General features: G+C 41.4%; 2 protein-coding genes across 2 annotated transcripts; both read right to left on the bottom strand.

The window, feature by feature from the left end:
• Positions 1-299: 299 nt before the first annotated feature.
• Positions 300-2,199, bottom strand: LOC139666060 (leukocyte cell-derived chemotaxin-2-like). Its single transcript, XM_071545152.1, has 4 exons — positions 2,004-2,199; positions 1,553-1,664; positions 1,111-1,256; positions 300-472 (listed from the first exon to the last, which is right to left on the bottom strand). Exons 1-4 carry the CDS (start codon positions 2,041-2,043, stop codon positions 300-302), a joined length of 471 nt encoding a protein of 156 aa, XP_071401253.1. The 5' UTR covers positions 2,044-2,199.
• Positions 2,200-17,602: 15,403 nt separating this feature from the next.
• Positions 17,603-26,681, bottom strand: LOC139666061 (leukocyte cell-derived chemotaxin-2-like; the record flags this gene model as incomplete). The annotated part of the gene is made up of 4 exons (XM_071545153.1): positions 17,603-17,769; positions 18,208-18,245; positions 20,195-20,323; positions 26,587-26,681. Coding segments are annotated over 4 exons (429 nt in total), but the record flags the coding sequence as incomplete, so codon positions are not given.
• Positions 26,682-27,448: the final 767 nt, after the last annotated feature.

Here is a 27,448-nt window from a genome sequence, read left to right on the forward strand (position 1 = left end):
GGCAAATGCCATAAAAAGACTAATATTTTTTTGTTGGAGTGGAGTTAGACCCAAGAGCCTTTGGACCTTAGACAAAAATCAATATAAACCTCACCCAAACCCCGACCCAAACCTCCAGTCAATGATCACCAAAAAGACAACATTCACCAACAAAATGAACAAATAAGAGACTGAAAAAGATTTTTCAGAAATACTGTCAATGCTTTTATTGAAAAGAGCCTTTGCTGTGTAACTTACATAATTATATACTACAATCTACATCAGATATCTGCTGGAACAGGACACACGTGTCAAGTGTCCTAAATACTGACGATGGCTGTGGGGTCAGCCTTGTCGCACCTCTCCACGTGAACATGGGAGGTGATTCCTGGGTAAACGCTCTGCATGTTCAGCATGGTGCCGAGCCGCTGACCCTTCTGCACCGTGCCGGAGATCTTCACCGGCTCGATGTACCACAGCTTAAAGCAAACGCCTGGAGGAGACAGAACAGCGGTTCTAATGAGCTGAGTTGTTCTCATCATGATCCATGGAGGTCCAACAGGCTGCAGGTTTTCACTGCAGCAGCTCATTTCACCAATTAGTTCCTCCTGTCTGGCTGAAGGTGCGCTAATAAGTGAAATGAGCTGCTGTAGTAATGGTGGTTACAAATGAGTTACAAATTACTAATAATTGCAGATTTCGGTAACACTTTACAATAAGGGTCACTAAGTTAAGGGTTAGTTAATGCTTAATAAGCATTAACTAACCCTTAATTAACAGTTAACTAATGTGTCTGGTAATCATTTACTAATGGTGTTCATGTTAACTAAGGTATTAATTTATACATTATTTAATAGTCATCTTTATAAACTATTAAATAATGTATAAATTAATACCTTAGTTAACATGAACACCATTAGTAAATTACACATTAGTTAACTGTTAATTAAGCATTAACTAACCCTTATTAAGCATTAACTAACCCTTAACTTAGTGACCCTTATTTTAAAGTGTTACCCAGATTTCTAATAATTAATTGTGACCATGCCAAATTTCTGTTCATTTCACTCTGTAGGACAGGATTTAAATAGATGGAGGTGTTTCTGTACAACATGGTGGAAACAGACAGACCTCCTGCGGTGAAGAGGATGCCGTTGTCGATGGCGACGTTGTTCCCGTAAGGACGAGACCGCCTGGTGATCGTCAAGTCTGCCGGAGCGTAGACCGTCGAACCGTCCGCACACACAACGTCAACTCCCTTGTGTGTTTTTGAACGACTGCAGTTAATGATTTACAGGGAAAAAAGCAAACTTACATGTTGCAGCATCATCACATTTTCATAGACAGCTTGTTATTGAATTTGCTTCTGTATTTGTCTGTCTTATTCATTTTAGCCTTGTTCTATGTCCAAAATCTTTCTTTGATCTTACCAGCTTTTTTATGATGTTTATTTCATCATGTAAAGCAAATTAAAAAACAACAATAATGTTAATTTATCCATTTAATTTATCCATTTATTTGCACTAGACTGGTTGAACTGGATGGATGAACACATCAGGAAGTGTAAAGTTACCGAGGAGCTCCAAAGTGTCCAGCTCCCTTTAGGTCCCAACCTCTGATGCTGTTTGTGGGGTTTCCGCTGCATATCTGACCAAACTGTAAACCGGCACTGACTGTGATCACAGCTGGGAACAGAAAAAGGAAAGTAGAGGTCAAAAGGTCAGAGGGTTGGTACTGCTGTTCTGATGATGATGATGATGATGATGATGACGATGTTTGAAGCTTCAATTAAAACATCATGACTGAAATATCGACCTGACTCCCTCTGAGCAACTGCTGCTTTCCTTGATGATATTATGGTAAATAATGACATAGCATGGTATATGATGGTGTCTATATATTTTATGTTTTATATATACAGTATATATGAATATGTATAGTATGGTATATAATGGTATATATATTTGGAAATGGTATGTGATGCAAAAAATGAAAAGTGGAGTGTGGATTAAAATCCTTCTTACCAGCTAGGAGAGCTGTGATCAGGAAGCCTGCTGCATGCATGTTGTTTCAGTAGATCCTGTTGTTTCTGTAGATCCTGTTGTTTCTGTAGATCCTGTTGCTTCCAGTGGAAATCTTGTTGGTTGTGATCTAATCCAGTCTGTCTTCGCTCCTCTCTTATATCAGCACAATGTGCTGTTTGATCCTTGTCAGTTCTGGTTCACACAGTATTTTGGCAGTGGAGTCTGTCTGTTGCTCAACATTGGACTTTTATGTTCTTTTTTTGCTTTGCTTTACAGGATCGTTTCTGCAATCCTGTAATTTTTTTTTTTGCAAACCTTTGGAAACACAATTTAGCAAACAAAGATGGTTTGTCAATATTTGATATTTCAACAACATTCAGTGATAAACAAGTTCTCTGATCGCCTGGAAAGTAAAACCACTGATGCATTTCTACTGCTGTCTGATTAATGTCACATAAGGCAGTCATTTCGCAGAGCGCTCTAGTATTTGGTGTTTGCTAAAGTGCTTTATGTCCATTTTCAGAAACCTCAATTTCATTACTGAGAGTTTCAAAAATATCTGATCCCATTCTCTAAAATGAGACGATCGTCAGCAGCCAATAAGCTGCTGCTTTTTCATAATGACTTGAGGTCAGCAGTGATTTTCTTCACATGGTGGACTTTTCATTTGGAATGACTTGTAATGTGTAGATATATTCCCAGTTTTATCTCACTTTAAGAAACACAACAGAACTCTGTTCTACTTGGTGATTAAAGTGACTCTCACTCCAGTAACAGTTCCTTGTTCTGGGTTTGATTGGTGAAATGAGTGTTAGGATCTGAAGCTGACCGAAGGAACGGATCGATTTGGTTTCAGATGTTCTGTAAAGACATTTGAGACGAGCCAACCTTCTCCGCTGAGGTTGATGCTGTTGTTAATGGCTGCCTGTGACAAAGTGGTCGGGAGGCCAACACTTGTCATGTATATATCTTATTTCCCATTCTAATCCGTTTGTATGTATATATTCATTCCACACATTTCCGTTGATTCCAGTTCTTCTAAGTTAATCAGTCATCGGGTTTACACATGCCTTGTTTTCTTTTGTTGCTGTAAGAAGATTTTATGACGTGGAACACCTGGTGTTTTGTTATTTTTCATTTCTTTTACCTATGTTACACGTGTAATTACACATGTATTTATTTATTTGGTTTTTTCAATGGATTTAGTTTAAATTCATTTGTTTCCTTTTATTATTATTGTTGTCTTAAGTATTCTCTTATCTTATTATTGATTATTTGTATTTTATTGCTTTTTCTGAGGACCCCAGGAAGACTAGCTGTCATTAACTTGCCAGCTAATGGGGATCCTAATAAAACAATAATAAACAATAAGCCTCTAAGACCTTGTCCTGAGTCTGCGTCCAAACACTTCCTAGACCCTTTGGCTGGGCCGCTCTTTTACAAGTGGTGGCAGTGGTGGCTCCAGGCCTGTAGGGGGTGGTAAAGAGCAACATGATTAAAGGCAGAAGAGGTCAGCATGCGATGGAGACTCAGACAGAGGAACCCGTAGATGATCATGACCAGCAGGGGGCAACAGGTGGTCAACCCCTGGAACCAAAGACCATCTCTGAACTGTCAAGCCTGTTGAGGACCCTCTAGCACAGGGGTGGGCAATTATTTTCCCTGGGGGGCCACATGAGAAACCCAGATTGTTGCTGGGGGCCAAACAAATTTTGTCATGCCGTAACCTCTAATTTTATCACTAGATTAAATTATAGAAAAACATACTGTGCACTTATTCTAAAGCATTTATTATATTGAAAATCACTCCAAACAGCATCTTATTAAGAAAATTAAGCTATATGCAGGAGTCTTTGAACCTACTGTACAGGACTGACCATTTTGGGTAAAAATGGTCAGGAATGGACAAAAAATCTCTCAGCATGCCAAAAGATAAAACATGCACTGCAGGTCCAAAAAGCAAGGTTGAAAAATAAAACCAAACAAACCTGATGAAAAAAAAAAATCCAAACCAGTACACCATCTCATATACACACATGCACACGTTAGCCTAGTTTTTTTCCACAATATATGAGAACTTGAGTTTGTTTGTTGGATAATCCACTGTGGATTGTCAATGCCAAAAAACAATAAGCTTCGTTGTATGAAGCCATGTTGCCAGTCCATGATTTCTTAAACGGTCTACATTCGGCATCAACCTTTTGCTTTTTAGCGCTTATTCTGTGTGGAAGGCGACCCCAAACTGTACCGCCATCGACTGCGTTGCACGAACAAAATGAGAAGAGCCTCAGCCGGCCCGCCTCTCGTCAGCAGATGACGCTATGACTTCAAACATCACTCACGTCAATGTCAACGGTGACAGGAAGAAGCACACTCACGACACAAGCGTTTCAAAATAAAAGCCAATTTAGGTTCAATCTCATTTTTACATTCTTAAGTAAAATGGTGTGGTTTGTCTTAGACCTCTCGGGCCAGGCAGAACCATTATGGGGGCCGGTTCCGGCCCGCGGGCCATATAATGCCCAGGTCTGCTCTAGCAGCAGCAGTCTGACAGGGACATCAGATGGAAGCAGGAGGGCAGGTGCCAGGAGGACCGTTGGAAAAGAGTCCAGCACCAGTTCACCCAGCTCCAGCAGGAAGTGCAGCAGGAACAGCATGACCCCTGCAACTTGCATCTCCTCTCACTGGCAAGGCACAAGCTGCCTATATCGGTATGGACATGAATGAGTCAATGGACTATGCTAAACTATGCTATGGTCAAAGCGGCTGTTTTATACAAGTTCGAGATCAGCCCAGAGACTTGCCGGCTGCGCTTCCGCTCTTGTGTAGTGTGGAGTGAATAAACTCCCAAAGAGCTACAGCCCTGCCTGCAAGAATTGTATGAGGAGTGGATGCTTCTGAAGACAAAGATGAAGGAGATTGATGATGCCATCATCATGGAGCAGTTTTTGAAAATCCTTAACCCAGATCTGCACACGTGGATCAAGGAGCGTGACCCCAGAACATCAAAACAAGCAGCTGAAATGGCCGAAGCTTTTCTTGCCATCCGCCGCACCCGAAAAGGTTACTTCATCACCAGACTCAATCCTTCCTTTGTGTGTCACTCTTGTGGTCAGCCAGGGCATTTTAAGGCTGATTGTCCAGGTCAGCGATTAGAACATACATGTGTTTCTCTCCCAAGTTCCCTATTGAGCACCTAGATCAGGTTGAGTTGCCAGGCAGAGATGGGAAAGAGTATACAACCCATGTCTTTATAGAAGACAAATCCTATGTAGCCTTGTTAGATTCAGGCAGTAACCGCACCTTTGTCAGACCGGACTGTCTTCCTAGGGATGTCATGTTTTGGCAGGGAAAGTTAAAGTCTGGTGTGCTCATGGTGACAGGTGGAGTACTCGATAGCCAATGTTCCCATTCAGGTTGATAGTCAAGAGTATCCCTGTATTCCAGTAGCGGTTTTGGACAGTCTCCCTTACCAGGTTGTCCTAGGTAGGGACGTGCTAGTTCTGCTGGAACTCATTGCCAGCCAGAAGGTTAAGTAGTGTCATCAGTGAGGACATGGCAGCAGTCACCAGGTCCAAGGCCAGACTGAGTCAGAACCAGAGTTAGAGTTGGGTTGGGATCAGTTGCCTTATGCTGTTGAGCTATCTAGTGTCGTAGGAGTTGGTCAACCGCGCAAGAGCAGAAGGCAGAGAAGGCAAGCTAGAGTGCAACAGACTTTTTTTTTTTATTTATTTAACCAGATAAGTCAGTTGAGAACCAATTCTCATGTACAATGACGACCTGGCCAAGAGGCTGAAACAGAAGGCAAGTCGGTGCAAGACATTAACACATAAATACAGCAAGTACATAACAACATTAGTCAAATTTAAGACATCACAATATATACAGTATATACAACTACAAAATTCTATGTACTATGGACCAGAAGAAGCAAATTCAAAAGCAGGTGCAGTGATCTGAAACTATTGCTTGTAATGAGTTATTAAAGGAGGGTAACGGAATGATTCCAGTCACTATGAGCAGAAAACTGGAATGAGTGAGGGCCAAAGGAGGTGCAGACTTTAGGAATGAACATAATAATGAATTTGTCAGAATGTAAATTGCGGTTACTGATGGAAATATTGAGTAGTGAGCGGAGGTATGGGGGGGGGGGGGGGTTTGCCAGTGATAGTTTTATAAATGAACTGATACCAGTGGCTTTGACGCCTGGTATGGAGTGATGGCCAGTTGACTAGAGAATACAGGTTACAGTGATGAGTGTTGAAAGGGGCACCGGTGACAAAGCGGATGGCAGTGTGATAGATGTTGTCCAGTTTATTGAGAAAGTTTTTGGGTGCAATCCTGTAGATTAAGTCGCCATAATCCAGGCATGGGAGAATGGTCATCTTAACCAGGGTGTGCTTTGCAGAATGGGTGAAAGATGTTTTATTACGGTACAGGAAACCAATTCTTGCTCTGACTTTGGAGAGCAGCGTGTTGATGTGAGTTTGAAAGGAGAGTGAACTGTCGAGCCAGATACCCAGATATTTATAAGAGTTGACAAATTCAAGTTCTGATCCATCCAGAGAGGAGATTTTGAAGGGGCAGGCAACTTGGGGTAGGTTCCGGTTGAAGACAATGCATTTTGTTTTTTTAGTATTTAGGAGAAGGTGAAGGTTGGAGAAGGCATATTGGATACTGTTGAAGCTGTGCTGCAGGGAAGTCAGGGCAGTGTTCAGGGAGGGGCTGGATGTGTACAAAATGGTGTCGTCAGCATACAGGTGGATGTGAGAGCTGCCAGCAGCATGAGCAACATTATTTATGTAGATCTTGAATAGGGTTGTACCTAGAATGGACCCCTGAGGGACACCCATGGACAGGGACAGTGGGTCAGGAAACCCTCAGCTCTCACAGATTGTACATGACCAGAGAAGTAGCTGTTGAACCGTGCCAGACATTCCTCTGTGAATCCCATCTCCTTGAGCCTGTCAAGCCTTGCCAGGTCAATAAATACAGCCACACTACTCTTTGCTGTCAATGGCACATATGATGTTGTTTAACACTTTAAGTGTTGCAGAGACACACCCATAGCCGGTTCTAAAGCCAGACTGCACTCACTGGTGGTGAGAATACTGTGGGACTACAGGTGGTGGGTGAGCTGTTTGTTGACCAATTTCTCAAAGACTTTGGAGAGGCAAGGCAAGATGGATATGGGCCTGTAACAATTGAGGTCTAACTTGTCGCCTGGCAGCTACAAAGGCCAAATGCTTATTAAAACAGTCTACCATTCTGCCTTTATCTGAGATGACAATGGGCCTCATTCACTAATATGTGCGTAGAAATGTTTTTACTTTGTGCATAAAATAAGTGTGCACGCAAAATTACTGTCGGATTCATGACACGTGCGCACCGGCCAATTTTGTTCTTACCAGCGTGCGTATGTTAGTGAATCAGAATCATTCTAAATTGACAGGCGCATGCCCGCTATTTGCAATCAGCATACTGCCACGCCCCCATTTCTCTATATAAGGAAATACGTTTGCCTAGAGGTGTATCATGGAGAAAGCGTCCATAAGTGGGATACTTCCAAGAAATGAGGGTGAAAGTGATGACATCCAGCAAGGACTTTCACCCAGAAGTAATTTATTTCATAATTGAGCGCAATGAAAACCTAGTGAAACTAATTTCCCACAGATGACATCAGGCGTTAACTCACAATGTCAAAACCAAGATTGGCAGTAAAATCGCTGTTTATGTGACATGGAGATGTTAACGAACGTTGGGGACTGTACGGTTGCTGAGGCGCACAGAGATCCATGGCACACAGGAGGTGAGGCGCACAGATCCATCTCTCCTGGGAAGAAAAAGCAGTAACAACTGTGTGATGTCCGAACGATTTGTGTGTAGTACCTGCTCACACAAACCACCGAAGCTGTGCGCTGTCTGCGGGACTGAACGGTAAGAAAGGAAAGGCAATCCGTGCGTAAAACAAACAAAAAAAAATAGTGTAGAAAGAAATGCCACAAATGGAAAAGCACATTGCCATATTTGGAGCGGCAATGCTGCGAACACTGGGACATGTCTCATTATATGGTTTTGTTTTTAATCTTTGAATCAGTTAAATTGTGCAATTTTACTTTTATTTACAAAAACACTGCATGCGTAAAAGCACATTGGAAATATTTGGAGAGGGGGGCACTGAACACAGGCACATTCACCATCGTTTTTGACAAGAAGGTGACAAGAGGGGGGGTATTTATAATCATTTGCATAGTTAATTCTGGGAGGAGACAAGGTGGGACTCTGAAGATGCGCTCTCTCTTGAAGGCACGGGCTGCAATATCTTCCAGCGAGGCTAGATATGCCATTTTAACACTTGCTTGGAGGTAAATCGGAATCTTTTATATACCCTGCATGCCTTTTAATAGGTAACCAATTAACCAGTTGGCTACCAATTAACATTGGCTACATATGCACAATTTCATGGCACTAGAAATTGGTGGGAGTAGCTGATCATTATAGGCCAAGTCAATAAAAACAATGAAAACCAAAACTGTTACATTTCAATATGGACATTCTCATACTCCATTGTAAGCTAGGACTGGGACACTCAGTTTTTATAGTTGAATATTTTAATTATGACAATAATTGATGAGGATGAAAGGGCATCAATTTCATGGTTATTTAATACATTTGGCCAATGCATTAGTAAATTAACGGTTTTAAATATTGTTGTCTATTAAAGCCTTTTTTAATGAATGCGGTTTTAATATGCTATGCATTTAGTTAAAAGGTGTGTGTTTGCATTTTCCAAGACAGCCGGGCCTTCAATCATTTGTGCGTACGCATGGTCTGAGGCAGTTCTAAATTTGTTCGCAGAGTACTAACAAATTCAGGTGAGAAAATATTGATGAATCCTGGATTTGTGTGTAAAACGTTCGTACACACAGTTTAAGCACAGATTTGTACATAAGCACAGTTTGTGAATGAGGCCCAGTGCTTTTGATTTAATTGCAGTAGTGATGTCACAAGTCTACTTTGTATTTACTTGAGTTTGTTGATTTGAATGTGAAATTCTGTTTGGCATTAAACTGGGAGAAGTTTCAATTTTTGTGGTCTGTTGCTACGAAACAGCGTGGGATCTTGGTAAGATCCAAGTAAACACACTGAGTAAGACAATGTCAAATTTATTAGTAAAACATGATCAGGTGACAATTTAATAGTATAGAATGTCAGATTTATAAGTAAAAGGGATCAGCTGATGATTTAATAGTAAAAAGCATGCAACTGCTCTAGGATACATCTCATACAGTAAAGGTTGTTGAGCATGCATTACTTCAGTGGTTCTCAATGTGGGGTCAAATGGGGATTTGCAGGCCTTGACTAGTGACAGTGTTCTGCCAGAACACGAGTCCCTCCTGTGACTGGAAGATCGCCATCAGGTCATTGCACTCTCTGATGGAGGCTCTTGTTGTTCTGGACTTTGACAGCTGATGAAGGTCCAGAAGATTTGTGTCCCTGGCCCCCAGTCTGCTGCAGTAATCCCTCCTGCTGAGGAAACCCAGAAAATGACGTTACAAACCCAAAATCTCAGATTTGTAGTCAAGACCGTCTCTGTCAAGACCAAGACAAAACCAAGAGCCATACCAACCAAGTCCAAGACAAGACCAAGACCCATACCAACCAAGACCAAGACCGACCAAATCCAGACCAAGACCCATACCAACCAAGACCAAGACAAGATCAAGACTTTTTATGGTCAAGACCAAGACAAGACTGAGACTGAAAGAGTACGAGATCAAGATCAAGATCGAGATCGCTCGCAATTTACAATAGTAAATGTAACACCAGGCCGTCCTTCTACCTCTAAACACCATTAACCTAAATATCTTATTCAATGGCTGGGCCCTGCGTAGTATCAGTTTCTGAATATTGTTATTAGGGGTCCAAGCACGTAGTGCTGGGAACCCTATTGTTTTTGTTCAGATTATTATTATTATTATTATTATTATTATTATTCAATTTCTGCCGTAAAAGTATCTGGGTCTCATAAACCGTGAGGACTACAGGTCCCAAACTTGCCAGACACGTTCAAAGTCTCAGCCACTACTCAGGCAAAAAAAACGACACCAATCGACCTGATGGTGGCGCTATAACAACCAGTGTTGCATTTTGGGCAATAACTTCTGAACCATAATGCATAGATCAAAATTCATTACGCATCTATCCATATAGGCCCCGCCCATTTCCGTCTGACTAAATTTTCCGCCATTTTGAATTTTCTCAAAAACCTGTTTTGCAAACTCCTCCTAGACCATTGAGGCAATCATCTCCAAATTTGGTATGCATCATCTCTGGACTCGCATGATACCAATCAAAAGATTTTTGATATTCCAAACCGTTTTTCTATAATTGGCTTCCAAACTTTTGTCAAATGTTGTGGGCGGGGTCAATGATATGAAAATTGCCATAACTCATGAACACATTGTGCTATCTTCACTAAATTGAATGCACTTGTGTAGGTATCTACTCTGAGGTTATGTGTAACATTTGGTGTGCACATCACACATTTACCCCAGAGGTTATCACGTGCTTGGATAAAAACTTGTGTATATACACAATAGTATGTAATATGTACTGATTATAAAGTTGTGCAGTCGCTTTGATAGTTTTCCCACCGTGCAGGCGAGGGCATCGAGAGGCATATTCAGGTCAGGCAAGGAGTCAGTCAGTCAGCAGTCAGTAACGCTTCCTGAGACGGCCTCTAGAGGGCAGCTGTGGCTCAGAGATGAGCAACGGGAGACAGAGCCTCCTGTTGTGAAAACTAAAGTGAAACATTCCACAATTTGCTCCAAACTCTCCTCTCTACTGTTTGTAAACAGTAACCTGATAACTCGTCTTCTTCTCCCCTACAAACTTAACGGTAGGTCACGTTATTACCTTGCGGTATTTAAGTAACGTTAGTGGAATTTTTGAATTGAATTGAATTGAAATGAATTGAATTGAACTGAATTTGAAGTGAACACCGTGGGCCTGTAGGCTACAGGATCTGTGGTTGTTCACATGTTCAAGAATAACATGCAGCATGAGTATTCAATGCAGAGAGTGAACAAGACCCCCCCCCCCCTCCTCCCTATGGACTTAGCTGGTGAAATAAATGTTTAAAAAAAATATACATCTTTAGTTTGTCTCTTTAGTCTCTCACATTTGATGGGATGTCTGGGCTCATCAGAGCTGCTGTAACTGTTGTTGCTGCAGATATCGATCCAGAACATCCATCATGAGTTTGGCTGTGGCGGCTGCAGCGGTCTGTTTGGTCGCTGCAGAGCTGCTGTGAAAGAACGCTGCCACTCATCTCACCGGCCAAGCTCTACTCAAATATCCTCTTCCTTGTCCGCTATGTCTGCCTCTTGGCTTCACAGTTTTGCATTGCAATGTGTTTGCACCCACTGCTGGTCAAACTGTGTGATGGGTGGAGAAGGAGAAGGAAGGGCAGAGGCAGCAGATTACAGTAAGCAGCAGACAGTGAGCTCACAGGGTGAACGTCCGATGAACATTGTTATATGTCACGATGTACATCGTCATGATTTTACATCACAAATGATCATCCCATCCTTAGTTTTATACATTTCCAAGAATATTTTTTAAACCAGCTGATGGTGACCAGGCTGGAGGCGGCAGCATCACGGTCCAGCAGGTTAAAAACTGTAAATGTGACCCAGAAACAACAGCAAACTAATATAATATCTATGTAGAATCCATGAGAATCATTTAACATTGATTCAAATTCATTGATTTGAGTCATTGATTAAACATCTAATTAACACTGAAACAGTGTAAAATGAAACCTGCTTTATGTACAGCAGGATTCGAAAATACCATGTCAAGTCACCAACTCAAGAAAAGGAAGTAAAACCTCCTTAAACCAGACATTCATTAAATATGATTTTATTAACAATGCAATTGTATAATATGTATAATACAACACATAAAAATACAAAAATGGAAAAATGTATAAAGGAATACCAGGATGCCCATATCTCCTTGCTCTCTCAAAGAAACTGAGGCTGCGTTCACAGCCAGCAGGTTCTGATCGGTTTATCTGAACTGTGTTTCCTCCTTTACTCCAGTTTGTTTGTCCAGGTGAGAACAACGACCTTTGAACTCTGGTGGCACCAAATATTCATATTGAGACGCCTGATAATCCTGAAAAATTAGAACATAATCCATACCACTTTCGTTGAAAGGGACTTTGTTGAGAAGTTTATATTGAGCAGCAGAAGCTGATTCATCTCAGACTGAAAGGAGCTCAGACTGTCATGGTATTTTTGTCATGGGTTTGGGGTTTGGGTTTGGTTTGGGGTTGGTTTGGTTTAGTTTGGGTTTGTTTTGGTTTGGTTTGGGTTGGTTTGGTTTGGGTTTGGGGTTGGTTTGAGTTTGGTTTGGGTTAGGTTGGGTTTGGGTTACTTGTTGCCGCCCCTCCTGGGCGGGACAACCAGTTGGAGGATGGTTGTTCCTGTACTGGAAAATGCCATCGAAAGAATAATCCCAACCCAAATCTCCAATCAATGATCACCAAAAGGACATGGGGGTTACTGTGTGTGAATGTACTGGTGCTGTACTGTGTACTGGTGTACTTGTACTAGTGTCAGGTGAAAACCTTACATGCTCCTCTATGGGTTGGCAAAGTTATACTACCATCAGGCTAATGAAACCTTTTCAAAACCCATTGAATAAACTGAGAAATGCATGGTCGTCCAGCTGAAAATGAATGATTTTCTTAGTTACAGAAAACTCAACATTTTGGATGTAACTTTTTCACCAAACAACAACAATAAGTTGAACAGTCTGTCCCAGCAGGAGTCCTGAGAGCTGATGATCTCTGTTGGATCAGACTTGTCGCACTTCTGGAAGTGAACATGGGAGATGATTCCTGGGAAAACGCTCTGCATGGGCAGCATGGTGCCAATCTTCTCACCCTTCTTCACTTCGCCTGAGGTTTTGTGTGGTTTCATGGCGAACAGCTGAAAGCAAATGTCTGAGGAGACAGAGCAGATGATTGTACCCAGCAGTGGTTTTAATGAGCAGAGTGGTTCTCCATCATGATCCATGGAGGGCCAACAGGCTGCAGGTTTTCACTGCAGCAGCTCATTTCACCAATTAGTTCCTCCTGTCTGGCTGAAGGTGCGCTAATAAGTGAAATGAGCTGCTGTAGTAATGGTGGGAATGAACTAATGAACTAATCCAATCAACTAAGTGGAAATCATTCCTCAATCAAACACAGTTTGACTTCATCATCATCACCGTTAGCCTTCAGTTACTAATTGCTAATAATTACAGATTTCTAATAATTAATTGTGACAATGGCAGTTTTTCTGTTCATTTCACTCTGTAACAGAGGATTTAAATGGATGGAGGTGTTTCAGTACAACATGGCAGAAACATACAGACCTTCTGCAGTGAAGCTGATGCCGTCGTTGATGGCGGCCATGGTCGGGTTTCCGAAAGGACGAGTCCGGTTGGTGATCGTTAAGTCGAACGGAGCGTAGACCTCCGAACCGTCTTCACATTCAAAATCAACTCCGCTGTGGTTTCTGCTCCCTCCAGCGCTTCAGATAATGATTTACAGGAAAACAGCAAACTTACATGTTGCAATGTCAACACATTTTCATAGACAGCTTGTTACCTAATTTGCTTCTGAAAATTATGCCATGTTTTAAACACAATTTTTTGTAAAAATGTTTGAAAATAACTTTTAATTGAATTTGTCTTGACCTCCATTGTGTACATGACAGCCAAATAAAAAATTTAGTCAAAAATTCATTTTTTGAGATATAATTCTGAAATTTGACATGCTTCATCTACCATGACTGCTAAAGTGATTAATCTGTTTTCATGAAGATTGGACATTTATTAAGTGAGATTTTGTCGTAGATACAGTACCATTTACCATTAGACATTTTCTTGCACTGTAAGCTTATTTTTTGCTGAAATTTTAAATCTTATAGAATTATTTGTCTATGTATCAAGATGCTATACACTTATGTTGGTGAAATTTGAATAAACAATAACTTGAAAGAGTTAATTTTACAGTTTACGAAATTACACACCTGTAGCATGTGCGGCTGATTTTCTAATGAATTTTTGAAGATTCAAATTTGGACAGTTGCTATAGCGCCACCATTAGGGAAATCAACCCCAAACTCAAGTATATGTAGTTTTGGAATGGACTAGACCAATCTGCAAAGGCCATAGGCCCAGCCGCCTGATAATACAATTCAATAAACACAACACAAACACAAATTTATCCAATAATGTAAAAATCATATTTGAGACACATTTGCACTAGACTGGTTGAACTGGATGGATGACCACATCAGGAAGTGTTAGTGGTTGTAAAGTTACCGAGGAGCTCCATAGTGTCCACTTCCCTTCAAGTCCAAACCTCTGATTCGGTTTGTGGGGTTTCCGCTGCATATCTGACCAAACTGTAAACCGGCTCTGACTGGGATCAAAGCTGGGAACAGAAGAAGAAATGATACTGTTGTTCAGATGATGATGATGATGATGATGATGATGATGATGATGGTGGTGGTGGTTAATGACCTGAGAGTAAATTGTGACTCAAGTCAACTTTTTTGGTTCTTTTAGATCTCACTGCTGCCTTTGACACAACTGACCATGTGATTTTACTTGATCAGCTACAGAACGGGGTTGGCCTATCTGGCACAGTCTTGGATTGGTTTAGTTCCTATCTAAGTGGTTGTGAATATTATGTTGCACTTGGCACTTTTGTCTGTAACCATGTTGACATATCATGTAGTGTCCCACAGGGCTCAGCTCTTGGGCCTTTATTATTTAATCTGTATAAGCTCCCACTGGGACATATACTGTAACTAGAGGGGCACTTGGAGAGCGCAGACCTCCGCCAAGGTTTGTGCTATTATTGCTTGTTTGTGAGTCGAATCCGGATCTGCTCCAAAATGTAATGGGTTCTTCCTTGGCCCATGCTACACCCTTCCACGAAGTTTCATGAAAATCGGGCCAGTAGTTTTTCCGTAATCCTGCTAACAGACAAACAGACAAACAAACGGCACCGAAAACATAACCTCCTTGGCGGAGGTAATAACAAATATAACATTGGGTTCCACCAGTATGCAGACGACACCCAATTGTATATGTCACTGGCACCTGATGAGCAGAGTCCTATTATAAACCTGATCAATTGTATAGATATCATTAATATGTTGAAGTCTCAGAACTTCCTACAGCTATAAAACTGAAGTCCTTGCCGTTGGCAACAAAGCTCAGAGAAAGACTGTCTGTCTAGACTTTCTTTCTCTTAAGGATAAATTTAGGGAGTTGTCTTAGACATTGATCAAAATTTTACAAACCACATTAGCAATGTCTGCAAAACTGCCTATTACCACCTTAGAAATATTTCTTAAGTACATGAATTTATCTCCAATGCTGACACTGAAAAACATGTTCATGCTTTTCTCTCTGCCAGATTGTCCATAAAATCAATTACCAATCTACAGCAAGTTCAGAATGCCGCTGCCAGAATTCTGACACGCACTAAAATGACAGATCATCATATTACACCTGCTCTTAAATCCTTTCATCGGCTGCCTGTGACTTTTAGAATTGATTTTAAGATTTGTTTACAGATTTTTAGATCTATATGATTGTTAGATATGTTTCCCAGCAGGTCATGCATCTTTCAGGTCATGTAACTCCAACCTGTTAATGGTCCAGAATCCAATCCAAATGTTGAGGCAACTTCCAGCTCTTAAGGCCTGAGACTCTGGAACTCCCTCCCAGAAAGTCTTAGTGTCATGGTTCTGCCCTGGCCTGCCCTTGTGTTTGTGTATTTTCCTTGTTTCTGTGTTTCCTGTCTGCCCTTGTGTCTCACCTCCTGACCTGCCTCTCTCCCTTCACTCTTCACTCCCCAGTCCTGTCATTCTCCACCTGTCCACCAGATGTCCTCTGACTTCCCCTCTTCACCTGTTCTCCCCCTCCTGCTTCCACCACACCTGTCTTCCGTCAGCCCATTAGCCCGGTTACCTTGTTCCCCCTTCACCAGCCTGCTTTCCAACCAATCACCTTCCGGACTCTCCCCCTGCCAGCCAGCTGCCCCTCGTGTGTAATCAGTCTGTTTGTATAACTTGTCTTTGTTCCTTGTGCTCCATGCCAGTTCGTCGTGTTCTATTATGTGTTCTGTTGTCATGCCTGTTTCATGCCTCGTTCCTTGTTACCCTGTCTTCCTCCTTGATGGTCACCACCCAGGTTTGGTTCTGTTTGCCTTTTGTTCTGCCAGCCTGGTTGTGGTTGTTTTTGGTTAGCCTTTTGTTTGTTTTGTCTTTGGATTTTGCCTTAGTTTTGTTAGTTGCCTTGTTTTATCATTAAAGCCTTTTCGTTACCCCTATTCTGAGCCGGTCTTGCGTTTGGGTCCAGCCCCCCTCCTCACACGTAACACTTAGAGCTATTGAAACACTTTTAAAAGACAACTTCAAACCCATCTTTTTAACAATGCTTTTAACTAGGATTTACTTACTGTACTTTTAAAAGACTTGACTTTTCTCCTGCTTTTAATATGGGCATATGCCTGTGGTTTTACTTTGTGTAGTAATGCACCTCAATGTTATTGAAGTACAATATGTTAAGTACATTGCGCTGTATTCTGTGTATGAAATGTGATATACAAATAAATAAATGATGATGAAATTGATGTTTGTAGCTCCAACTTAAATCAAACATCTTGACTGAAATATTGACTCCGTCTCTGGTCTGAGCAACTGCTGCTTTCCTTGATGATATTATGGCAATGATATATGTTCAGCATGGTATATGATGTAATATATTTAATGTTATATATATATATATATATATATATGAATATGCATAGTATGGAATATGATGATAGATATATATGGAATTGGTATGTGATGCAAACCAAGCTTCCCTTGAGGGACAATAAAGTTGAATTGAATGTAACACAGCATCTGTAAATGTAGGAAAAATGAAACGTGGTGTGTGGATTAAAATCCTTCTTACCAGCATGTATTTCCTGTAGTACTGTGTTAGTCTGTACCGTGTGTGTTTGGCCTGGAAAAGATGAGCAACTCAAGTGAATCAACTCTTCAAGTGAATCAACCCACTGATTCAGTGTTTTTTTGGTTCTGAGTTCTAATCAACTGGTCAAGTTTTAATTAATGAAATTATCAATCGGAGCTCAGTCAAATAGTATTGTTTGTATGGTGTGATCAACACTATCTGAGCTGAAGCAGTGACCTCCACCCATCTGGTCCTCCCTGCACTAAAAAAAACTAACCAGCCAACCAACTGGACAAGGCAAGGCAAACTTTATTTATACAGCACATTTTATACACAAGGCAAATTCAATGTGCTTCACATAAAACAGAAAAAATACATAAAAATCCTGCTAAGCCAACTTGTTCAGGTCAAACACCAAGATGGAAACCACACACACACACACACACACACACACACACACACACACAGACACCCTGCCACAGATCGCTATGATGCAATTAGCAGACACATTAAAACACATAATATAAAGACAAGGTGAATCCATCATGTCATCGGTGAGTCCATCATAAGTATCTAGTGGGATCAGACTTGTCACATCTCTGGAGGTGAACATGCGAGGTCATTTCTGAGTAAACTTCCTGCATGTTCAGCATGGTGCCAATCTTCTCACCCTTCTTCACTTCGCCTGAGGTCTTGTCTGGTTCCATGTACCACAGATAAAAGCAAATGTCTGGAGGAGACAAAGCAGATGGTGGTACAAAGCAGTGGTTTTAATGAGCAGAGTGGTTCTCATCATGATCCATGGAGGTCCAACAGTCTGCAGGTTTTCACTGCAGCAGCTCATTTCACCAATTAGTTCCTCCTGTATGGCTGAAGGTGCGCTAATAAGTGAAATGAGCTGCTGTAGTAATGGTGGGAATGAAACCTGATTGGTGGAAAACCACTGTGCTAAAGTTTGAACAATCAATTAATTCAAAGTGTAAATCATTCCCCAATCAAACACAGTTTGACTTCATCATCTGTTAGCCTTCAGTTACAAATTACTAACAATTGCAGATTTCTAATAATTAAATGTGACCATGGCAGTTTTTCCTGTTCATTTCACTCTGTAGGACAGGATTTAAATAGATGGAGGTGTTTCTGTACAACATGGTGGAAACAGACAGACCTCCTGCAGTGAAGCTGATGCCGTTGTCGATGGCTGAACTGTCGCCGTAAGGACGAGACCGCCTGGTGATCGTCAAGTCTGCCGGAGCGTAGACCGTCGAACCGTCTGCACACTCAACGTCAACTCCCTTGTGTGTTTTTGAACCACTGCAGTTAATGATTTACAGGGAAAAAAGCAAACTTACATGTTGCAGCATCATCACATTTTCATAGATGCTTGTTATTGAATTTGCTTCTGTATTTGTCTGTCTTATTAATTTTAGCCTTGTTTTATGTCTAAAATCTTTCTTTGATCTTACCAGCTTTTTTCTGATGTTTATTTCATCATGTAAAGCAGTTTGTACTATGTATTATTAAATTAAAACAACAACAATAATGTTAATTTATCCAATAATGTCAAAACCAAAGGAGAATTTGCACTAGACTGGTTGAACTGGATGGATGACCACATCAAGGCAAGGCAAGGCAGCTTTATTTGTACAGCACATTTCATACACTGGGGCAATTCAAAGTGCTTTACAGAGTGATAAAAATACTGTAAAGGTAAAAGATTTACAATTAAAAAGTGCAAAAGTACAGACGAGATACAAAAGATAAAAGCAAAAACATTGTGAGTGAACCCATGTTTTTCTGTAATTTTCTTTTCCCCTGTCCTTCCTGATTCTACTCTCGATCTGATATTTACGTCAGATCTCACTGCAGGAAGTGTAAAGTTACCGAGGAGCTCCATAGTGTCCAGCGCCCCAGGGGTCCCAACCTCTGATGCTGTTTGTGGGGTTTCCGCTGCATATCTGACCAAACTGTAAACCGGCACTGACTGTGATCAAAGCTGGGAACAGAAAAATAAAAGTAGAGGTCAAAAGGTCAGAGGGTTGGTACTGCTGTTCTGATGATGATGATGATGATGATGACGATGTTTGAAGCACCAATTAAAACATCATGACTGAAATATCAACCTGACTTCCTCTGAGCAACTGCTGTTTTCCTTGATGAAATTATGATAATAATGACAGCATGGAATATGATGGTGTCTATATATTTGATATGTTATATATACTGTATATGAATATGTATAGTATGGTAATGGTGTATATATTTGGAAATGGTATATGATGCAAAAAATGAAAAGTGGAGGGTAAATTAAAGTCCTTCTTACCAGCTAGGAGAGCTGTGATCAGGAAGCCTGCTGCAGGCATGTTGCTTCAGTAGATCCTGTTGCTTCAGTAGATCCTGTTGCGTCAGTAGATCCTGCTGGTTGTGATCTAATCCAGTCTGTCTTCACTCCTCTCTTATATCAGCACAATGTGCCGTTTGATCCTTGTCAGTTCTGGTTCACACAGTATTTTGGCAGTGGAGTCTGTCTGTTGCTCAACATTTGGACTTTTATGTTCTGTTTTTGCTTTGCTTTACTGGGTCAACTCTGTAATTCTGCAACTTTTATTTCAAACCCTTGGAAACACAGTTTAGCAAACAAACATGGTTTGTCAATATTTGATATTTCAACAACATTCAGTGATAAACAAGTTCTCTGATCACCTGGAAAGTAAAACCACTGATGAGTTTCTACTGCTGTGTGATTAATGTCACATAAGGCAGTCATTTCATAGAGTGCTCTAGTATTTGGTGTTTGTTAAAGTGCTTTATATCCATTTTCAGAAACTTCAATTTAATTACTGAGAGTTTCAATAATATCTGATCCCATTTTCTAAAATTAGACGATGTCGTCACAGCCAATAAGCTGCTGCTTTTTCATAATGACATTCACATGGTGGACTTTTCATTTGGAATTAACTTGTAATGTGTAGACATATTCCCAGTTTAACACAACAAAACTCTGTTCTACTTGGTGATTAAAGTGACTCTGACTCCAGCAACAGTTCCTTGTTCTGGGTTTGATTGGTGAAATGAGTGTTAGGATCTGAAGCTGACTGAAGGAACGGATCGATTTGGTTTCAGATGTTCTGTAAAGACATTTGAGACGAGCCGACCTTCTCCGCTGAGGTTGATGCCAGTCGGTGTAAACGATGACCTTGCCCTCGAGCGTCATGTCAAACGGAGCATAGACAGTCGCTCCACCTTTGCACTCTATATCCAGACCTTTATGTAGCCGCCTTCCCCTGAGACAGAGCAGATTCAACCTCTTCAACAGGTCAGGTCAGTTGTGTTGTGTCAGTTGTGCAAAACATCCCTTCTATCTCTCCCCTAGCTCTTAATCGTGTCCACTTTCCTTGTGTTGAGTGTTGAGATGAGTTCTGTTGTGATGAGCTGTGTTGAGTTATGTTGAGTTGTGTTGAGTTAGGTTGAGTTGTGTTGAGTTACGTTCTGTTGAGTTTTGTTGAGTTGTATTGTGTTGAGTTGTGTTGAGTTACATTCTGTTGTGTTGTGTTGAGTTGTATTGTGTTGAGTTGTGTTGAGTTGTGTTGAGTTGAGTTGTGTTGAGTTAACGTTCTGTTGAGTTGTGTTGAGTTGTATTGTGTTGAGTTGTGTTGAGTTACGTTCTGTTGAGTTGTGTTGAGTTGAGTTGTGTTGAGTTAGGTTGAGTTACGTTCTGTTGAGTTATGTTGAGTTGGGTTGAGTTAGGTTGAGTTGTGTTGAGTTACGTTCTGTTGAGTTGTGTTGAGTTAGGTTGAGTTACGTTCTGTTGAGTTGTGTTGAGTTAGGTTGAGTTACGTTCTGTTGAGTTGTGTTGAGTTAGGTTGAGTTACGTTCTGTTGAGTTGTGTTGAGTTAGGTTGAGTTACGTTCTGTTGAGTTATGTTGAGTTGGGTTGAGTTGTGTTGAGTTAGGCTGAGTTACGTTCTGTTGAGTTGTGTTGAGTTTTATTGTGTTGAGTTGTGTTGTTACGTTCTGTTGAGTTGTGTTGAATTGAGATGAGTTGAGGTGTTATGATGTGTTGTGTTATGAGCAGGCCCGCACGGAATCTGCGCCCGCAGAGCTCCGACGAGGACTCCGCAGAAATTCCGCGGAATTAGAATGCAAACCGCCACTACTCACTTTAATTTAATGTTTTAGTGTTTTTTCTGGTGCTACAGGAGGAGGCAGCATAGCGACAGCGACACACAGACAGACGCCCGTACACACACACACACACACACACACACACACGCACACGCACACGCACACACGCACACACACACGCACACACACACACACACACACACACACACACAGACTACGGTGACCAAACGTCCCGGTTTGTCAGGGATTGTCCCGGTTTCAAGATGGGTGTCCCGAGTCCCGACAAATAGGCCTATCTGTAAAACACTAAAAGCCCCGGTTTTCAACATTTACTACCAAATTGTCCCGGTTTTCACCACAATTAAAATAGCCTACTAATAATAGTATTACACTTGTTTTCAGCGCTTACAAAGATGTTTATCATGTTCTGTCCCGCTCATTAATACCTAACCCAATCAAAAAACATAAACAATGAACCACGCGTCTGTTTTGGTGGATTTTTGGAGACAACATTTTTCGTTTGCTGAGGCGCTGTCCATGGTGTTGAAAGGTATACACACACACACACACACACACACACACACACACACGGAGGGAGTGAGACAGGTTACCGTTACAGAGCCATCCTTTGAAAGGTAACGCACTGCTGTCAAAATAAATATCAGGGAGTCAGCAGACCGTCTAAAGCCCCTGTGTTGAATTTATATGTTTTAAATCGTCCTCCAATTTCTTCGCCTAATGTTTCTAGGCAACACTGACGCTACCATCTCGCTGCTTTTAGAATTCGACTTTCGCGCGTCTGGCGCGTCTGGCGGGACTCGCGCGCACACAGACACACACACACACACATAGGTGAGAGAGACAGAGAGAGTCCAGAAGACGGAGAAAACATAACCAAATCAAACAAAAATATGTCAAAGATCAGATTTACTCCCGAGGAGCTGAGGAAGAGGCATTTGGCAACTAAAATAACAGCCAAGGACAGGGCCAATGAATTCACCGGTGAGATGTATGAGGATGGAGGGGTTCTGTTCTGTAAGGTGTGTCAGCACTCTGTGGACTACCTGAGGAGGCAAACTGTGTTGGAGCATCTGAGATCTCTGAGACACAAAAACAGAAAGGCCAGTGGGCTGGGTAAGCAGCACTTTTATTTACATTCTTAACTTACTTAGATTTTGTTTGATTTTGTTGTTAATTATGTACAACCAACATAAGTTCAGTTGGCAAGATTTTGAATGCTACAGAAACTGAGATACAGTAATGAATTTAGCTAGCTAGTGGAGTGTATAGTTGGGAGTGAGTGAATAGTGGCTGTACAGTAGGCCTAACTGAAGTCATTTACATAGTTATTGACATGCTTGGATGGAAAGCTAGCTCTGTCACAGGATGGTGCTGGGTTTTGTCGTTTTCAATCTATCCTGTGACAGGGCTAGGTGGAAAGTGTGTGGTGTGGATGGGAAAGGGGGGAGTGAGTGTGTGTGTATGTTTGTGTGTGTGTGCGCTAGGTCATGTAGGCCGAGGGATACTGAAGTAACAAAAATAATAAATTAAACACTTAATCAAATTAAATGGTGGATTGAATAACGTGATCATATTAAATGTTGTATAAAATAAAACCAATAAAATTAAATGTTGAATCAAATAAAATGCAATTAAATTAAATATTTGGCTGTTAAAACACTACCAAATTAAATGATTGCACAGTGATGGAATTTAAACATCACTTTATTTGATTCAGTCGTGGTTTCACCATGTATCGTTCAAATTGTCTTGACCCTCACCATCTCCTACCATGGTCCTTGCAAGTGATTTTGATGTAGGTGCTGAAAGCAGCGCTGAATTAAACATGGTAGTGAAAGCACCAATTCATTATAAGAAGCAGTGGTGACTAGAAATGCAGTACATTGAATTGTTTAAATTGCTTGTGAATAAATAAATGTCACTCAAATACAATGATAAATTGACCTGTAAATGATTTAATTTCCTCACGTTCAAGTTCAAGTTCTTTTATTGTCATATGCACAGAGAAAAACAAGTTGCCCTGGACAATTAAATTCTTAGTTTGCTGTCCTCTCTGATGCCAAGAAAAACTAAAGAGAAGACAATAAAAATAGAAAGTAAGACAATAAGAATATTATGTGTATATATGTGTGTGTGTGTATATATATATATATACACACACACACACACACACATATGTATATGTACACTAACATATCATGCAATCATTTAATTTGGTAGGTTTTAACACTTAAATATTTCATTTAATTGGATTTTATTTGATACAACATTTAATATGATAACATTTTATTCAATCCACCATTGAATTTGATAGCTATTCAGTCGATTCAGTGTTTAATTTATTATTACTTCCACCCCTCATATCTAAACTGTTGCACTCAAAATATAAATAAATGTTTCAAGTTTAACCTTTATTCCTATTCCCATATTTTCTCTTCCTTTCAGTCCAATCTAGGACACAAACTCTGGCCTCATGTCTCTCCAAGGTCCCATCTACTGTGGAGAGGAAGAACTTTGTGCTGGACTTCACCAGAACCCTTATAGAAGCAGATGTCCCCCTAGAGAAAGCTTCCAAGTTTGCTGGTTTCCTGAAAAGGCACTGTAAGCAGGGAGGGTCCATTCCAGCGGCATCCCATCTCCGCTCAGACTACCTCCCAGAGCTCTTCCCACAGTACCTACAGGACATTAAGGATGCTGTTCAGGGACAGGCAGTCTATGTCATTGCAGATGAGACTACAGATGCGTGTGGGCGGTGTGTCTTGGCCATCCTCCTCCAGCCCGTAGGAAAGCAACCTGTGGCAGCAGACCTGGTCTTTTTAGACACTGTGAATTACAGCAGAGTGTCACAGGCCATCATCTCCTGCCTTAATAATAATAATGTCGCTTTCAGTGATGTCTGGGCATTTGTCACAGACTCAGCCAGTTACATGAAGAAGGCCTACAACACCATCCTTCTGGGTCTCTTCCCCAACTCCAGGCATGTCACCTGCCTTGCTCACCTCCTCAACCTGGTACTGGAGGTCTTTCCAGATAACTTTGGAGATGTCAACCAGCTGTGTGCTCTGGTGAAGAGGGTTTTCTGCCAGGCACCTCAGCGTCGCCTTGGGCTGAGAGCCTTCATGGAGCAGCAGGGTCTTTCTCCTGTAATGCCTGTTTTTGCTGTGCAGACCAGGTGGGGCTCCTGGATCAAAGCGGTGCAGTATCTGGCAGAGCACATAGATGTCTTAAGTGACTTCACTGCCACCTTGCCACTCTCCTCCAAGGCAGTGCAGGACCTGAAGTTGCTGCTGGAGAAGAAGAGAGCTCAACTGAAGACCAAAGCTGTCTTCATTGTGGAGCACAGCACAGAGATCCTGGCCATGCTCACCAGACTGGAGGAGACTTCTACTCCCTCTGCCACCACCATCTTCAGCCAGCTGGAGGACCTGCAGATGCTGTTTGAGTATGGGCGCAGTGCAGAGGCTGAGGACTGGCGTCCTGGCACCAGGGAGATGCTGAGCACACTGGAAGAGGAGGAGCGGCTCTCCTGCTCAGTGCTCTTCCAGGAGGCCATGGCCAGCTGCTCCACCAAGCTGCACGCAGTACTGGAGAGGCACCCCAGCATGGACCTCTTCAAAGTGCTCCCAGTTTTTGAACCAACCAAGGTGGCTGGTGGCAGGAACAACATCAATGACTATGTGGAGGTCATCCCTGTTCTCAGCCAGGTATCAGCAGAGGAATGGCACCGCTACATTTGCATGGACAAATCAGATGCAGATGGAGTGGTGGGCTGCGAGGGAGGACAGGATGCCAACTTTGGCCCCACTCGCTGCAATTTTCTTGCACCTCCCTACTACCTCAGTGGATGTTGAGAGGCTGTTCTCACATTATGCGAAGCTTCTCACCCAGTACAGAAGGAGCCTGACAGAAAACAATGTCAAAATGCTGCTCATTGCAAAATTCAACAGCACCCAGTAGCACTGAGATCCACCCATCTCCCCCCCATTCTCCTCACTCTTTCTCTCCCCCCACACATAACTGCACACACATACACACTCACACCATGACATGCAGCTTTAACTTTGTTTAATGGATGGTTGGGTAAACTTTTGTTTTCTTTGTTATTGTCTTTCATATGTTCTCCACTCAATTCCAGAGGAGAATAGAAAATGTTACCTCTGTGATCTGGGAGAGGTTGAAAATGAAATGCAGTTCAGTTTGTGTTAAATGCCTACCAACAGCGTAGGGGGGCACTTTATGTTTGATGTGTTAGAGGCACAGTCTGTGCCTCAGATGTGTCTAAGTTATGTTTTATAGCTGTAATGTTTAAGAAGCAGGACTGTGCTCATATTTGGTTTGACATTGTTTGACATGTATGGAGGTGTATTATATTTGTTCTTTCGCGCTCACTATGTTATTGCTCTTTTTGTTATGTTTGTAGTGTCTTGTAAGGCCATGCGGGCTGAGCACCTTTGGCGCATGACACTTAAAAATAAATTACTTACTTACTTACTGTATTCGTATGAGTTTTAAATTCAGTGTTCATTTTACACTCCAAAACATTTCCCATCCATCTCTGTCTCTGTATCACACACAATTGTATTTCTTAAACAGCTTAAATGTTTGCTTGTTAATATTCCTGTTTGTACATGAGATTATTTATTTATTGATGCAACTTTTGCTTTATTTAAAGTATTTATAGTATATTTATAATATATTTATTGTATTTACACTTTAAAGATAGTAATATTTAATAATATTGGACACTTTAAAATAATATTGATAATACAAATTGTAAACTTCATGGCTATTGTGCTGTCTCTCTCAATTTTCACAAATACTGAAGTATTCCCATCTTGATTTAACACATTTTAAGTAGCTAGAACTTCTAAAACACATTTTTTATGTTGCGATATGGTTGTTGTACACCTAAGCAGCAAAAAAATCCACTCCGCAGAATTCCGCAGATTTTAAAAAACAATAAGCGCAGAAAATGCAAAAAAATGCCGCAGATTCGGTTTGGGTCTAGTTATGAGTGTTAGGGTTAGGGTTAGGGTTGTGTTATGTTGTGATGCTTTGCATTGCAATGCGTTGCATTGGGTTGTGTGATACAGCTCGTTGTTGTGTTGTGTTGTGTTGTGTTGTGTTGTGTTGTGTTGTGTTGCGTTGCGTTGCGTTGCGTTGCGTTGCGTTGCGGTGTATTGCACTGCGGTGTTGCGATGTGACGTGATGTGATGCATTGCAGTCCGGTGCTGTGTTCCATTGCAGTGTTGCATTGTGGTGCGGTTTTGCAAGTCGGTGTTGCGTTGTCTTTTGTCGCGTTGTGTCGCGTTGCAATGTTGCATAGCGCTGTTGCATTCCGGCGCTGTGTTGCATTGCGTTGTTGCGTTGCGTTGCGCTGCATTTGCTGTGCATTGCGTTACCGCCTGGCTCCGTAGCGTCCTTCCACCCAGCGGTCACTAGTTCTCCTCCGGTTGGTCGGGTTTCCACTGCAGAGCGGACCGGACCGGACCGAACGCCGTCACACACACTGAGCACAGCTGGAGAGACAGCACACATTCACACCAACACACTGCATATACTTCACCATCACAATACGCTTAATATACTTTACCATCACACACAGCTAGTTAGACAAGCATGAGAGCCTCACTTCCTATGAACCAGATCATCCTGAGATCCTTACTCCAAAGTCTGAAGACGAGACCGACAGGACTTTTGGTTTCGGATCGACCTGCCTGAGGATCTTAGACCAGCAGAATATCGATCATCTTTAAAATCACTTCTTTTTACTATTATATTTGTTTTACTTATCCTTCTTTTTCTTATCCTTTTATCTTGTGCCTTTTTGTTTTTACTTTTTAATTCATTTTACGAGTTTGAGGTTTGATTTTATTTGATTGTTAAAGCACTAGATTTAATTATTTTGAATCAGAATGCTGCCAGCAGAACCAGTCCAGTTTTCATGGTGAATCTGCAGGTTGGATCTGTATGAAGCTGATCAGGGCTTCATGAGGCTGATGAGCACATTTCCTATAAACTTTCACTTTTACAGCAGAGTGAAAACTCCACAGTCAGGCAATTATTCACTTTGGTTTGGAATGTTTTCAAGGCTGCCAGGCAGAGATGGGGACTCACAATCACAATTTCAGTCACAATTTTAACTGCTTGAGATTTGACATGACGCATGAAGAGAAGACTTGAGACTTGACTTGGGTTCTGGTGACTTGGGACTTGACTCTGACTTGTACTTTGATGACTTGAAAAGGTTTCTAAAGTCTTGAC

This window comes from Centroberyx affinis, unplaced genomic scaffold, assembly GCF_046629955.1.
Source record: "Centroberyx affinis isolate AG114_WGS23_722 - 3 ecotype Tasmania unplaced genomic scaffold, CSIRO-AGI_Caff_v1 ptg004783l_1, whole genome shotgun sequence".
Lineage (NCBI taxonomy): Eukaryota > Metazoa > Chordata > Actinopteri > Beryciformes > Berycidae > Centroberyx > Centroberyx affinis.